Source organism: Acinonyx jubatus, chromosome D2 (assembly GCF_027475565.1).
Source record: "Acinonyx jubatus isolate Ajub_Pintada_27869175 chromosome D2, VMU_Ajub_asm_v1.0, whole genome shotgun sequence".
In the NCBI taxonomy this organism is placed as follows: Eukaryota; Metazoa; Chordata; class Mammalia; order Carnivora; family Felidae; genus Acinonyx; species Acinonyx jubatus.
This window is the reverse complement of record NC_069393.1, coordinates 29,277,666-29,294,309: the sequence shown is the minus strand read 5'-3', so window position 1 is coordinate 29,294,309 and position 16,644 is coordinate 29,277,666. Positions and strand designations below refer to the sequence as shown.

General features: G+C 46.9%; 1 protein-coding gene across 1 annotated transcript in view; it reads right to left on the bottom strand.

The window, feature by feature from the left end:
- Nucleotides 1-15,696, bottom strand: part of HKDC1 (hexokinase domain containing 1) — a 48,868-nt gene extending 33,172 nt beyond the window's left edge. The window contains exons 1-4 of the mRNA XM_015063370.3: nucleotides 15,507-15,696; nucleotides 10,361-10,523; nucleotides 3,465-3,613; nucleotides 3,234-3,353 (exon numbers count right to left, since the gene is read on the bottom strand). Of these exons, the coding sequence (XP_014918856.1) occupies nucleotides 3,234-3,353; nucleotides 3,465-3,613; nucleotides 10,361-10,523; nucleotides 15,507-15,569 (495 nt within the window). The 5' untranslated portion in view covers nucleotides 15,570-15,696. The remainder of the gene's footprint in view (nucleotides 1-3,233; nucleotides 3,354-3,464; nucleotides 3,614-10,360; nucleotides 10,524-15,506) is intronic.
- Nucleotides 15,697-16,644: the final 948 nt, after the last annotated feature.

Here is a 16,644-nt window from a genome sequence, read left to right as displayed (position 1 = left end):
TCATCTCTCTCTCTTCTACATTGAAAAGTATTACCATTTTATCATTAGAAACACATACACAAAGAAATTTCTCTCCAGCTAAGACTTTTCTGTTCCCTCACTTAAAAACAACAAAAGAAAACAACCACAGCAAAGTGACCGCCCCTCTTAAGTCCCAGGCTCTTATTTTCTTTAATCATTTTTTAGTTTCACAAAGAAGCCTCCCTGGCCACCCCATTCTCAGGAAGGCTTTCCCTTCCCGCCTCCTTCTGCACTCAGTTTGTCAGCCCCCACCTTCTCCAAGAGCCCTTATTTTAGTGCCACAAAACCTATGTCTGCAGCAGAACCATGATTAAAAAGCTGTGCCCACACTGAGTTATTACCAGTGCATTTCCTGTGCCTGAAGTTTTTCTACTTTTCTTTAGGCTTCACTGAAAGGCAGTTTGGGGGGGGGGGTGGATTTTATAAAATACAAGTATTCAACTAGACTTTGATGAGAAAAACCAGTTTTCCTTTCCTCCATATAATCAAGCACTCTTCCCAAGTTTAAATGTTACCTGAAAATCCTTACTGGGGAAATGACACAAAATGGGTCAAAATGCTTCCAGGCACCTGCTGCCATTTTAAACAAAGTTCTAGAGCTATGTCTCTGGAAAGAGTGGGTGGGGGCTTGTGAGCTTGGGCTGTGTGGCCTTGGGCAAGTCTCTTAACATCTCTGAGCTGCAGCTTTTCTCACATATGAAATGATCATAGCTACTTCATATGATTGCTTGGGGAATTTAATGAGATAATACACATAAAGAGTTCAGCACAGTATAAATACACTGCCGAAATCTGAGGTACAGTGCCATTAATATTATTATTATTATTGTTATTATTATTATTAATAAAGATGCAGGCAGGGATTTGACTTAGATAAATGCCAAAATCCCAGATAAACAAACTATACATTCACCACCAGTTATCAAGAAAATATACAAGTTTGGTTTCCAAACTCAAATGAACTCCAACAGAGCTCGAGAAGTCTCTTCCTTCTTCCTGGGGTCTCCCTTTCTGAGCTCGAATAAAAGGTGCTTAACTATCTGGTGAATCTGATCTCAAATCTGGAGGCCTAATTTCCAACGACTCCTCCTCCCCCTTCCTCTACCGACTCTGGGACCTCTACTCCTCCAGCCAACAAAGATGATGACACCTCACAGCCAGACTCCAACTGGCCTCTTCTAACATTCTCTGAAACCATCTTAATTTTTGACTTAAAAAACTTTAATGTTTATTTATTTTTGAGAGAGAGACAGAGTGCAAGTGGGGGAGGAGCAGAGAGAGAGAGGGAGACACAGAATCTAAAGCAGGTTCCAGGCTCTGAGCTGTCAGCACAGAGCCCAACACCAGGCTTGAACTCATGAACCATGAGATCATGACCTAAGCCAAAGTCAAGCACTTAACTAACTGAGCCACCCAGGCACCCCTAATTTTTTTAATTTTAATTTTTTTTAAGAGAGAGCGCACACAAGTGGGGGAGAGGGGCAAGGGAGAGAGACAAAATCCCAAACAGGCTCTATGCTCCACATGGAGCCCAATGCAGGGCTTGATCCCATGATCCTGGGATCATGACCTGAACCAAAATCAAAAGTCAGATAAATTGACTAAGCTACCCAGCACCCCTGAAGCCTTTATACCAATTTTTTCTAATCCTTTTTTTTTAAGTTTATTTATTTATTTTGAGAGAGTGCATGTGTGCATGTGTGAATGGGGAAGGGGCAGAGAGAGAGGAAGAGAGAGAATCCCAAGGATGCTCTGCACTGTCAGAGGAGAGCCCAATGTGGGGCTCAAACTCACATATGGTGAGATCATGACCTGGGCCAAAATCCAGAGTCAGATGCTTAGCTGACTGAGCCACCCAGGTGCCCCTAATCCCTGTTTTTATAAAATAATAAAAATGTGAACCTCAGCCCATCCCCTGCATAGATTGATCATGGCAAGTTCCCATTCAGTGGAATCAAGTAAATGATTGAAACTCTTAATTGTGAGATAGTTAACAATCAGCTATTAAATACAAGACACTGTGCTACAGATTCTGGGGGTGGAGAAAAAGAATAATATAAAAAGAATAATATAAAATAGCACCTTCCCTCTAGAAACATCTATTGAACCGGGGGACAAGGTACTGAAGCACCAAGAGACAAGTTGCATGGGGATAATCATTGTGGTGACCCTGCAGCTACCATTGATGCACCAGGCACAGTGTTGGGCACGTCGCAGAGGTTTTGTCTAGGCTTCCCCTCAGACTGGCAAGTAGCTATTATTATCCCCATTTTACCTACGGGAAAACAAAGGGCTCAAGAAGTTAAGTAACTTGACCGGGGGACACAGCTTCTTTTGAGCCATGATTCAAAGACAAGTCTGTGGGACATGAAAACCCATTCCTTTTCCGCTATTCCACACTGAAAAGTGGCTCATGCCAGCAATAGCAAACACATCCCAAGGCCGTCCGTGATATCAAGGTGCTCCATGAATTGTCAGCTGGGTGTCATGACCAGTACATGCAGGAGGAGATCATGGGCCACCACCCCAGACTGGTGTGGCCTGGGGAGACCTGACTCTTGACTGTGACCCCCTGGCCCCAGAAAGTTCGTTGTCCTTTTATATGGTCCCTATTTATTTTTGCAGATTTACATAGATTGGGTTTGACTTCTCCCTGTTTATCAGTTGAACATCTGAGTCACACAGAGTTGAGACCCCAGCTGGGTAGTGACAACACTGTCGCTCCAATGACCCCACCTACATTCTCCTCCTAAGGGCTTACTGGAGAGGTGAGACTCCATGAGCCTTCCTGCTCTATTCCAGTCAGCTATGTCAGCCGTGCTAAGTGTGGCCCCCACCCCGGAGGCTGTAAGAAATCCAAACCCAAGTCCCCACAAATTAAAACACTCTCAGGTGGGGCTCGGCAATGTGTGTCTAACAAGCCCTCTAGGGGATTCCCACGCAACCAAGTCTGAGAACTAAAGGGTAAAAACTATTCTGTTGTGTGCTGTGCCCATGTCAAGTGCAAAATCAAGGCAGCCACATTTGCAAATTCTTTGCCTCACAATTCCACCTCATTGTGCAAAACAAGGAAAAGAAAAAGAAAAAGAAAAAAACCAGAAAACTCTTGCTGACCTCTCCTGTTCCCAGCCTGACTCCTGAACCTGCCCACATTCTCCAGCCCCGAACCCCAAATCCCACACAGCTTCTTCCCTCCCCGGCACGAACCTTACCTCTTCCAGTTTAGTCTGTCTGCAGGGAAAAGAAAAGGTTAGGCCAAGGGGCAATTTCTTATGCTTCAACCCTTTGGTCTTCATGAAATCTGCCAGACAGTCAGCTACGTATTCAAACAGCTACAGAGAAGAGAAAGCACAGAACACTGGGCTAAGGCATGGTCACTTATAAACTTGATGTCAAGGCCTTCCCCCCTCCCACCCCCCCTCACAGAGCCCTTGCCCCAATACCTCTGAGCCGTTTCCTCGGATAATTTCATTGGGTGTTGGGTAGAACTGACTCTCCATCTGGACATTTCTTTTCCCCTCTTCAGAGACCTGCACCTTCAAGACTCGAAACTTGGACCCTCCAAGATCCAGGGAAAGAAACTCCCCTTTTTCTATTAAAAAACAAAGTTATCATTTATTGAAGGTCTGTTATACGGCAAACTCTGCTTTAGAAGTTGGACATGTAATAAATGTCACTAAATCTCACAACCACCCCATGAATTAGGTATCATCATACCCACTTGCTGAGACTCTAGAAGTACAACCATGAGCTGAGCCCTCCCGGTAAGGGGCAGAGCTGGGGTGTGGCCCAAACCTGCCAGACTCTGCAGCCTAGGCCTCGCCCAATGGGTCACGCTGTAGGGCATAAACGTGGAGGCAAATGCAAACCCACTTGAGGCAGGTGGTATTAGAAATGGGCCTTGGGGCACCTGCGTGGCTGTTGGTTGAGCATTTGACTCTTGATCTTAGTTCACATCATGATCCCAGGGTCGTGGGATCAAGCCCTGCGTCAGGCTCTGTGCTGAGCATGGAGCCTGCTTAAGACTTTTTCTCTCTCCCCGACTTGCGGGAAGAAAGAAAAGAAAAGGAAAAGGAAAAGGAAAAGGAAAAGGAAAAGGAAAAGGAAAGGAAAGGAAAGGAAAGGAAAGGAAGGAAAGGAAAGGAAAGGAAAGGAAAGGAAAGGAAAGGAAAGGAAAGGAAAGGAAAGGAAAGGAAAGGAAAGGAAAGGAAAGGAAAGTAAGGAAAGGAAAGAAGAAGGAAGGAAGGAAGGAAGAGAGGGAGGGAGGGAGGGAGGGAGGAAGAAAAGAAAAGATAAGAAAAGACAAGAAAAGACAAGGAAAGACAAGAAAGAAAAGAAAGAAAGAAGAAATGGGCCTTGAGGATGGAGTCTATTCTAGCATGCCACAACCAGGCTGAGAGCAGATACTCCAAGAGTGGGCAAAGTGCTGGTAAGGCAGAAGGAAAAGGCAGGGAGGTATGCAGGGAAGAGAAACCGGCCCCATACAAGACTCAATCTCATGGGCAGAGGGAAAAGACTCCAGAAGGGAAAAAAGACAGGGACCAAACGATAGCTCTTAAGGGGCCAAGGATCTTCATATTTGGGGCCAGACCCAGCCCAGTACAAGGCAGATGCTGTTAATAAAAAGGTGGGAATAATAAATAATAATAATAATAATAATAATAATAATAAATAATAATAACAAAAAGGTTGAGGCAGTTCACTTTGGTGACTTCAACTCTGGATCCAGCCAGAATTTCTGCCAGGACTCTTGCCAGTGTCTGCATCAGCCACAGATGCGGGATAGGAATGCAGGTGTACAAACTCTTGAACCAACAAGCCTTCGTATAGAATTATCTGTGCCTGACAAGTGGCTACAGGTTAGGCATGCTTCATGATATACATACACCCAAGGCACATGTAAGTGAAATTCCATGACCACAAATCTGGTCACCCAAGTGGCCTTATTTTGTACCGTGTGACCCTAGACACGGCTGCATGGATATAGGGACCAGCTGGCCATTCAGATTTACTTCTTGTGGAATGTGAAATAAAACACAGTGAGAAATTGCTAGTTGGTGGTAAAAACCAAAGTGGAAGATGCCCCAGACCAGAGGTCAGCTGAGGAGCCAAGGTGGCCCTATGTATGTAGGCCGAAACCACGGAGGGAAATTCTGACTCCTAGTTCCCTTGCAGCTTAAGTGTACCACGGTTCCTGCCCTCAGATTCACGAGATCCTGTGTGTCTTCCTTTTTGCTTTCTGTGTCTTTGTACAACAGACCTCCTTTCTTGACCTGGCTTGCCTGGGTTCTCCGTTCCTGGCACTCAAAGAGCTAGAGACAGGCCCTCCTGAGCAGTGTGCTCTGCAAACTTCAATGTGCATGTGAATCTCCCAAGAATTTTAACATGCAGATTACATGATTCAATTTAGGTGGGGTCAGAGATTTTGTGGGTTTTAAAAAAAATGTAAGTATATATACGTATGTATGTACATATGGATATAATCACTACATCCAACATGGGGCTTGAACTCGTGACCCTGAAATCAAGAGTCGCATGCTCTTTCAGTTGAGCCAGCCAGGCACCCCTGAGATTTTATATTTTTCTTTTTTTTTTTTTTTTAATGTTTATTTATTTTTGAGAGAGACAGAGACAGAGAGAAAGAGTGTGAGTGGGGGAGGGTCAAAGAGAGAGGGAGACACAGAATCCAAAGCAGGCTCCAGGCTCTGAGCTGTCAGCACAGAGCCCGACGCGGGGCTCGAACTCACGAACCGTGAGATCATGACCTGAGCCGAAGCCAGACACTTAACCGACTGAGCCACCCAGGCGCCCCGAGACTTTATATTTCTAAACAAGTTCCCAGGTCTCTGCTGCAGGTCTCTGGACCACAGTTAGAGTTGCACGGGCTTAGTCATTTATAGACCCAGCCAGCTGGATCTTTTGTTTTTGTGGAGATTATTTGGACAGAAAGATTCTTATCTCCCTAGATCAGCCCCCAAAGAAGCCTGTTGGAGTCATTTATTATTCATGAAGGGAATCCAGGGATCTGATACTGTGCAATTTTTATTAGCCTTCATCACGTACCAAACAAGAGATGCTTTCGCAGATGTTATCTGAACTAGGAAATAGGGAAGATCACACAATCCTTGTATGAACATTTACTGAGCACTGACTCTGTGCCAGATGACATGCCACGTGCTAGGAAGGCACAGGGAGGGCAGGAGTGAACGCCACAGAGGAGGCGGAAGGAGCAGAGTACTGAAGAATGCGAGGGAGGGAGGGAGGCAGGCAGCCGGCCAGGGGAGGTCCCAGGGAGGAAACCTGGAGCCAAGGAATGAGCTCACGTAGGGAAGGGAGGGTCTGCTTCTACGGAAAGAGGGAGGTGTGACAGAAATGAGGCTCGCAGGTAGTCTCGGGATAAACTAGGAAAGAGTTGGAAAAACTGCCCCACCCCAAAGAGCTTGAGCTTTATCCAGAAGGTGAGGGGGAGCCACAGAAAGATTTGAAGCATGGGAGTGCCGAGCTCTGATGGAGATTTGGGGAAAACGCCTCCAGCACCAGTCAGAATAGACTGGAGGATTTTAATAACAGAGGAGCTTCCTGTGCTGCGGTTCGGGTTGGAGGTGATATGCAAAACCCAGTGTAGCGTAGCATGGATTCATCCCTTCCTCTGGACACCGGTGCTCTTATCGTTGTGCAATCACCTGGCTCCACCAGTGACTCAAGATGCAATTTCATGGAAACCACCTGGCGTGGTCCCTTCTGTGACTTTGACCCCAGAGAAAGGACTCGTTGGAACCTGAGGGAGGGAGGACCTACCTAGAAGAAGAGGCAATAGCGGCAGTGGGGCCGTCAGGATCTCGACAGCAATTATGAAGATTATCATGACCGTCCAATCGTGGGGACGTAATGTACAACATGGTGACTGTAGTTAATAATACTGTGTTGTGTATTTGAAAACTGCTAAGAGGGTAGGTCTTAAAAGTCATCATCAGAAGAAAAAAAGAAATTTGTCACTACATGTGTTGCCAAATGTTAGACTCACTGTGGTGGTCATTTTGCCATATATACAAACATCAAATCGTGTTGTACACCTGAAACTAATACAATGTTGTGTCAATTATATCTCAATAAAAATTTTTAAAAAATAAAAAGATAACAATCTCCCAAGAGAGTGAGGTTGCCTTGACAATCCGCCTCTGTAGGCGGATTCTGTGACCTTTCCAAGGCTCCAGGGTTTCCTTCTCCTAAGCCACTCCCAGGGTTTATGCCCCTGTTCCTTCCTGTTCCCACAGATGCACAATGACTGAATGTGTAGATTCCTGGAGATGCAGAATCTCCAGGGGAAGAGACCTGAGAAACCACACCACATTTAGGAACTGCTTCAGGGGAGTCTTTTTGTTTTTTGTTTTGAGAGAGAGAGAGCGCACAAGTGAAAGAGGGGCAGAGAGAGAGAGAGAGAGAAAGTGGGGCTCACCCAGGGCTCATGCTCACCAGAGTGGGACTCGAGCTCACGAACTGTGAGATCATGACCTGAGCTGAAGTCAACTGCTTAATGACTGAGCCACCCAAGCGCCCTGCAGCTGAGTCTCATACTCAGGTAAGCAAGGGACCCCTGTTCTAGGACAGCCCCCTGGGCATATCAGCTGACTACGTCAGGCCCCCTGGGCTCCCCTTCAAGTCTCCCCCCTCAGTACTGCAGCATCTGGAGTCGGGCCTACAGCATCACAATCACCGTCACAATCATGTGATGGGCACTTCCCATCCTCCTTCCCTCGTGACTGGTAGAGGATAAGGCACAAATGCTAACGCTTTTAAGACACTTTGTAAGAACAGTCAGTTGCAGCTCCCTCACTGAAAGGCTGGGAGGGAGCTAAGCTCTAACAAGTTATCCCCTCTCAGGTAGGTTTGGATAAAAGGAAGGGAATTACAGACAGTAGGTGAACTCAGGATTTCTCTGGCACCTGCACACATTTTTGAAATGGAGGTCCCAGTGGATTAGTAGCATTTTATTTGTTTGCTTTTGTTAGTAACCATGAAATTACACCACCAGCTCACAGGAGCCACACAAGACTTGGGGCAATATTTGGGAGATTTTAAAGCACTCCCTCCACATGACTTCATCAGATCCTAACAACCCTGATCTTTTACTGATGCAGACAGGAGTGCAGTGGTCCTGGGACTTACCAAGGCCACTTGGCCCCGGGGACTCTGGGTCCCAAGACCTCACTGCAACAGGATCACCGGTGAGAATTATTATATGATGAGAGGCTCTGAGGAGAGGTACCTCCGGGCCTGAGGGTTTCTAAGACTTGTCAGTTTCACTTCCAAACCTTCCTGAAATAGCCAGGGCCAGGAAGACGCATCTATCCCCACAGCCTCCAGACCATCAAAGTCACTTTCCCTCGCTTCTGGGGACACACCTCAGCAGGAAGAACCAAAGCACAGGAAGCTGGGAGGACTTCACCCTGGTGCCTCCCGCCATAGACACACCCATGACTCAGATGCTTACTCTGAATGGCCCTGGATGACCCTTCGAGGACCACAGTCCCCTAGGCACTTTCATAGAACAGCATCTGGAACTCAGCAGATTTTTTTAAACAGGACTGTCTCTCTCCAAAGCTTATGTCCCTCCAGGGTGAGTAATTGTCCACCATGTCACCCACCCACCACTGAGGGAATAGGACTTTCACATCACAGTTCCCGGAGAACTCTCGAATGGCAGAAACTACCTTGACCCAGTCATTGGCCCACAGGGGCCCAGAACCCGGCTAATCCAATCAAAGCCCCTAGGAGTTTCCTAAACTTCAGTCCCTGCTCCTTCAAGGGCCCCAAAGCCCTCACTGGAGCTTGGTGGGAGCACTGGGACACTGCCATTGGGGGAGCTCATTGGTCCTCAGTGTTCTCATCTGACCTGGGCAAAACAGTTACAACTCAGGGTTCTTAAGGGACAGTAACGCCCCTGACCACAGAGGGTGCCTGGTAGACACCAGTTCCTGTCCCTCCTGTGGCTTTGCCCAGAGGCTGAGAAGGGAGGAGGTGGATGGAAACTTGTGGATTCCCTCTAGAGACCTCTAGGCTACGGTCAGCAAAGCAATAGTTCCCCAAGGATGTCCACATCCTGGGATGCCTGGGTGGCTCAGTCGGTTGAGCATCTGACTTTTGATTTCGGCTCAGGTCATGATCCCAGGGTTGTGGTATGAAGCCCTGCCTCAGGCTCATGCTCATGCTCATTCTCTCTCTCTCTCAAAATTTAAAAAAAAAAAAAAGATGTCCACATCCTTATCCCCAGATCTGTATATATGTTAGTTACATGGCAAGGGAAAATTAAGGTTACAGATGGGATTAAAACTGTTCATGGGTTGGCCTTGATTTTGGAAGATTATCCTGGATTATCTGAGTGTGCCTAATGTGTAATCACAAGGTCTTTAAATGTGGAAGACAGAAGCAGAAGGATCAGAGGCAGAGAGAGATTTAAAGATGCTCCTCAGCTGGTTTGGAGATAAAAAGGGGCATGAGCCACGGAATGCAGGCAGAAAATGCAAGGAAAGAGATTCTACCCCAGAGCTTCCAGAAGGAACATGACCCTGCTGACAGCCTGATTATAGCCCAGTGGGACCTAGTTCAGACTTCTGACCTTCAGAGCTGTAAGAGAATAAATTTTGGGTGGGTTTTAAGCTGCTACGCTTGTGGTAACTTATTATAGCAGAAAACAGAAAACAAATACAGAGGCCAACTCTCTCATTTTACAGATAAAGAAACTAAGGCTAAACGTTTGGCCAAAGGTCACCAAGAAATGGGCCTAGAACGCAGGTTTCTTGAACTGTCATTTATTCTTCCTCCCACTACATCACCTTATCTTCCATTACTTACCACCTTGGGCCTAGAATCTAGACACCTAGGCATGAAACACCACTTATTATCCATTCAACAAATATTTCAGGGCCTAGTGTGCATCAGGCACTTCGCTAGGTGCTCAGAACACTGTGGTGAAGAAGAAACAGACCCTGCCCTCAGGGAGCGCTGGCCCAGTAGGGAGACCCAGCATGGGAATGCTTCCTAGATGGAGGCAGTGACCGCTACCCTGAGACTGAAGAGCCAGGTTGATGTTCACGAGAGGAAGAATGTTGGATGCCCGAGCAAGTGAATAAACAAAATGTGTGGGGCCAAGGTGAGCGGAGAAAAAGCCGGGTACATTTGAACTTTGGTTCAAAACTTTTGGTACTGACTAGACTGAAGCATAGAGAGTTGGAGAGGAATGTGCACAGAGGGCTGGAGAGATAAGCCAGGGGACAGGTACCCATCAGCCAGGGAGAAAGCAGGGAGATCAGGGTCCCTGGCAGCCCCTAGCCCCACTCACCTGAGCCATCTGGAATGGCCCTGACAAAGGTGGGCAGCATCTTCACGGAGGCTGTGGGGTTGGTGTCCTTCCCCAGGCCCTTCTGCATTTCAGCCTGGAACCGAGCCATGATGTCCAAAAGGGTCTCATCGGAGAGCCGCATGTGATACAGGAATCTGTCCACCTGGAACAGACACCAGGGTGACCAGGGTTGCCTGTTAGGGGTGCTTGTCCTCCACTCCCATCACGAAGCTGCATTTCTGACTCTGGGGACATCGACAGTCATGATGTCGATTCCCAAAAGTTCCTTGCCTGACCCCTCACATCTTGGAGACAAAGTGGGGAATTGGAAGAACAGAATGGATTGGAAGGCTGGGATGTAGGAATTTATTACTCCGAAGGGCGAGCTCTGAGGAAGAAAGGATTCTTCCATTTTTCTGATGGGACAATAGAGGGGCAAAAGGTACAAAGGATTCAGGGTTTCTAATTCCTAGCCCAGGGCCTGCACCGTTGTCTCATTGCCTCTCCACTACAAAAGACTAGCTATAGTTTTAAAGGTAAATTCCTAAGCACGGAAGTTTTCACTTCCAATGATGACAATATATATCCAAACTTGCTTCCTTTTGTTTATGGGCTGCTAGGAAGCTCAGCTAAATTGAGTTTCCAATTGCGATCTAAATTCTAGTCCCTTAAATTGTCATTCTGCTTTTAACTGAGGTTGTTCTAATTAAGATGAAGTTTAATTTCTTTTTAAATTTTTTTTATTACGTTTCTTTATTTTTGAGAGGCAGAGAGAGACAGGGCACGAGCAGGGGAGGGGCAGAGAGAGAGGGAGACACAGAATCGGAAGCAGGCTCCAGGCTCCAAGCCGTCAGCCCAGAGCCCAACGCAGGGCTCCAACCCATGAACCGTGAGATCATGACCTGTGCCGAAGTCGGACACTCAACCGACTGAGCCACCAGGGCGCCCCAAGATGAAGTTTAATTTTTAAAGCCAGCCCCAATTGCTCCTGAAAATGAGTGGGAAACACTCATTTTCAAATGAGTGGGCAAAGGACCACTGCCCTAATGGAGGGACATTATAAAACTCACTCTGGCTGCGCTCAGTACAACAGTTTCCTCTTCATGGTAACGCTCATCATTTGGTAGTGACAGCCTGGATTCCCAGGGCTTACTGGAACAGATGACTCAGGGGGTCACGAGTAGGGACAGTGGCACAGATGCCCTGTATTTGCCCCTCCTGCTTTATGTACACATACTGAGCAGCCTCTCCACCCACCCAAGTCACAAGCAGACTTGATCCCAGCACATTCCTAGAGGAATCACTCTCCCACACTTTTCTCAAAGGCTAAGAACATTCGTTGCAGTCTACAAAGTGCTTTCATGTAGGCAACCTCGTTCAATCTCCCTGACATGGCTTTGAGGCAGCCAGGTGAGGCCAGAATTCTTGCTTCTGGTTGAGAAATGAGGACTCCCAGCCTCAGAGTCATGAAGCAATACTGGGAGAGCTGTAAGTGAATGGCAGCCGTCGGACTAGAATCCAGTCTGGTTTTGCCTGGTTTTGCCTCACAGCTCTGTGCAGGACACAGGAGCCCAACAGAGACATTACACTGAAAGTGCAGGGGCCACATGACCTTTATCACAGGACAGGTGCCTAGTCATCAGCCAGGCCTACTGGGCGGCGTCCCAGCTTAGGCTGGGGACAATATGGAGACCCACGCCAGTGAAATGGCGCATGGCTCCAAGGACTTGGGGGCCAGGGAGAGGCCAGAAAACCATCAGAGAGCCATTAGCAAAAAGGACAATTGGGCTTTCAGTGTATTTGAGGAGATAGGATGGAACCAGGTCATGCTTCATTAAGGGCTTCCTGTTCACCCTGAGTCTGTTTATGACTAATTGGTTGGCACAGCCACACACACGGAGAAAACCGACAGAAGGGACATGACCCAAGTAATTGGGGCTTGGGGAAGGGTGAGATGTACTACACGGGAACTAAACTTGCTCCCTTTCCACCCCAAGGACGCTGAAATGCGCCCTTGGACCTACAGCTCATTTTGCTCAGCGCCCAACAGAACTTCTCCCGCATCCCCATAGTGTCATCCCTCACGTACAAGACATGGGTTTGAGGCCCCATTGGGGTCATTTGCCAGCTGCAGTTTAAGAGTCCTTCAGACCTTTGGGTTTCTGCTCCTGCTGTTTCACTAAGTTCAGGTCGTGACAGAAAGAATGTCAGCTTAGCAACAATTTCTTGTTTATTCTTTGTACCTCCCACAGGACCTAGTGCAGTAGCTAGACGGGAAAAATGAAACATATGTTGGGGAGGGAAAGCTGTATTTTAAATCCAAACAGGTGATTTGGGGCCTGTGTAACCAGGTACATCCTTTGCAGGCACTAAGGGAGGGTGTTTGAGTTGCAGAAAACCAAGCACACATTTGGAAAGACTCTGAGACTGTGAAACAGGATATCTTCTAAACAAAAGAGCCAACACACGGTACATTTAACATAGAAGAGCAAACTCAAAAACGTAAGCTCAGACTTGCCGAATGACAGAATGTGGGAGCCGGAAGTGACTTTAGAGATCACTTAGTCCAAAGGTCCCATATGAATCAAGAGTCATAAAAAGGTTCACCTCTTTGACCCGGTGATTTCAGTTCTGGGAATCTAACCTTATGATGATCACAAAGATGAATAACAGTAAACACATTCCAGTGTTTTTCATAACAATATCTTAACTGTTAAAAAATGTTTTCAAAAGTAGCCAAATGTCAGGGGCACCTGGGTGGCTTAGTTGGTTAAGCATCCAACTTCCGTTCAGGTCATGATCTTACGGTTCGTGAGTCTGAGTCCCACATCAGGCTCTGTGCTGACAGCTCAGAGCCTGGAGCCTGCTTCGGATTCTGTCTCCCTCTCTCTCTGCCCCACCCCCGCTTGCACTCTGTCTCTCTCGGTCTCTCAAAAATGAATAAACGTTAAAAAATATGTTTTTAAGTAGCCAAATGTCCAACAAGAGGGAAAAGATTAAATTACAGTATATCCAACAGGATTGACTATCAGGGGATAATAAAATGATAATAATGAAGAAATGGGAGAAATGTACACAAGTGGTTACAATATAACAATAAGTGAAGGACACAAGAGTCAGAATTGTAGATGAGATAGAAATACAACTGTAAAAACATACCATAACAGCTTCCATCCGGCAAATCTGACAGTGTTTGTGAGAGGGGTGGGAATAAAGGTAACATTTCCCCTTTTCATAATGTTGACTTACTGAACCGTAAAAAGTACATACTGAAAACCTAACCAGCCCTTCTCTTATGAGTGAACAATCTGCAGGTCAGTGACCAGAGTCAGCCCAATGTTATCAGTAGGTCAAATAATGTCAATATATTGAATTGGAAAAGAAGCTATCACAGTGGTGTTTCCTTCCTTCCTTCCTTCCTTCCTTCCTTCCTTCCTTCCTTCCTTCCTTCCTTCCTTCCTTCCTTCCTTCCTTCCTTCCCTCTCTCCCTTCTGGTTTTATTTTGTTTGGTCTTTGTTTTAACATTGGTATAGGGAGATTGAAAAATTGTTCCAGGGTCTAAACGGTAACCCTCCCAGGCAAGTATGGCCCAGGATCTTGACACTCTGGAGGCAAGAAGCACAGAAGCTAAGGAGGGGATAGACTACCTGACCCTGGAGAGAAAGAAAGGGCCTGTGCCTTTTGACCAGGTGTGTTTACACCACGTGGAGGAGGGCACGAGCCCGTGTTCTCAGAACCTGTGACTCATCCAGCAACCAATAAACCAGATGCCCGTACTATCCCAGTCACCTGTTACTTCTGGTGGCCACAAGGTGCCCCTGACTACCCCTCCTCAGCTCACTCTTCAGCTTTCTTGAAGGGGAGAGAGGAGGGAGGTGGGAAGGGTCAACCTCAGGCCTTGACAAAGGCTCACCCTCCTCGCAGAGGACCCGAACAAATCCGTGGAGGCTGCAACCTGGGGCTGGCGGACAAGCAGGTCCCACCTGATTCTAGGATGTAACAAAAGGAACCAAGGAAATGAAACTAATTCGAAGAACCAAATGGAAAGGTTCCAAAGACTTCTCTCTTGGGTTTTGTAGAGATACATGCAGGTTTCTTCTTTACTAAGCAGGTAATAATGGAAAGTGAATCTTTAAGTTGTACCCTTTAGGACTTTTCTACCTCCTCAAGAAGCCAGTAGAGGACTCCCTGAAACTAATCAATAAGTGAAAATTAAGACAGCTTAAATCAGATTGATTCACAATACTTTAAGATTTGCTATAACTTCTAACCCAAATCTCTAATGAACAGAATTTAGTGGAGGTTTGTCCCACCAAGCACATGAGGGCTGTAAGGGACCATGCTTCCTCTCTGTGTTTGAAAAGCCTGGAGGCATCACGGCACAATGGAAAGAATGCTAGGGGAGTCAGAGACTTGGGTTTAATCCTCACTCCACCTTAAATACTCGGGTGGCTTTGGCTAAGTCCGCCTCCTGAGAGGATTTCTGTTATCTGTAAATTGAGAGACACTAGTGCCCAGGGCGCTGCCTCGGCAGCTGGAGTGGCTGGTGTGGCAGGCTGGGCTCCTTCCAGGCTGCCAGCAGAGAATGGTGAGCCTTGGCAACTTTTAAGCAGCCTCCCGTGGAATCAATTTTGTGGAGAGGTTTCGTGGGCAAAGTGGCGGAATAATGCACAGCCTACCATTGGCCAACAGCCATGGCAATAATAAATATTTCAACTATTGTACATCAAAACCCACATCCCTCTTGGTTGGTTCCCATGCTTCTATTCTTTCAAGCACATGAAGAATCATGTGAATTACTTGAAAGGTTCTCCAAATTTCTCTCCCCTCCTTTGTAGCCTTTCCCCTCAAACATCCCCGACATCAAACACGATTGTCTTTCACCTTTCTAAAGACTTTCGCCTCATCCACACCCAGTGACATCTGCCAGGGAGTGCAGAGTGAAATGCAAGACCGAGGACAATGTCTAATGCCCAGCCTGTGGGAGATTTGCTCCGCAGCCCACTCCGTGAGCTCTTTGCTGGTCCTGTGCTCCCTGGGTCTTCTCTAATAAGCTTGCTTAAGTCCCTTTGGATGCAGCCACGGTATCAATTAGTTCTTTCAGTCAAGAATGAGCCAGGTATCTCTGAGCTTTGCGAGTCCTTACCTTCTTGATCTGATCCTCCTTCAGCTTGGTGAAGTAAAATGCCATCAAGTGTACGGCAAACATTTTTTCCAAGTTTGGTTTCTCCTGAGATGGGCAGAGATTTCTGTGCAGTGTTTACTCCCGTGTCTCTGGAGTGCTGCCCACTCCCGGTCAGGCTGGAGGCCTCCAGGAACTAGGTGCTACAGATTAAATACCTCCAGGCTGCTTAGTTCAATGATTAAACTTCGCCCCCTCGCTCCGGTCCCTCCCTCCAGCATACACTTGATTGTCTAATAGGAGGCTTGGGACGGCAGCTGAGGATTGGTGGAGGGGAGGCAGGTGATGGGTTGCTTGACTCTTTGAGAATTGGGTGCCACAAAATCCCATTGCTAAGCAACACTCTCAAGCCAGCGTTCCACCAAGCCCACTCAGCCGAGGAAAATCCGAGAAGTTGGGCGTTAAACAAAGCCAACTTTGAACCAGCTGAACTGCTCGGCAAATGTTTGGTCTCAGCCTTTTCTCTTTTGTCCTTTTCTTCTCAATCCAGGGATGTAACTCCTGACTCCCTGCCCCTCCGTAGCACTGTCTTAATTAAGACTAAAACACTGCCCTGGTCAGGGAGATTTCAAGAATGTTGAGGCAAATCCCTCCATTTGTGACAGATCAGATCTCTTGGCCAACAGCCCGTGGTAATGGAAGAGAACCAATAAAAGTTTATCTAGTCACAGTGATAAGCCAGAAAACCTTGATTACATAGGTAGTGACCCAGGAAAAAATATACACGAGAAAGAATGGACGGATGTCACCAGTGCTCACTGGAAAGCTGCTGCCGGAGAGAAAGACTGAAGTCAGAGGCAGAAATGTCTCATGCCACTGAGAAATTTGGTTTACTCATCTCACTCATACTGGATGTGGGAAGGACCCAGAAAGGGGCCAGCGTGTGGGTACTTTAGACCTTGCACTCCTCCTGCAGTCATTGGTCAGCTAACAAAATCAGTAACAACTGTAGTGTTAACAAGAGCAGCTAGCAAGGAGGGAGCAATTACTGTTCCCATTTCGTAGATGGGAAAACTGAAGTTCGGAAAGGTTAAGCGACTGACTCAAAATCACACAGCCTGTGAACGGTGCAGTGAGGAATCAAACCCAGGAGTTTCATTCC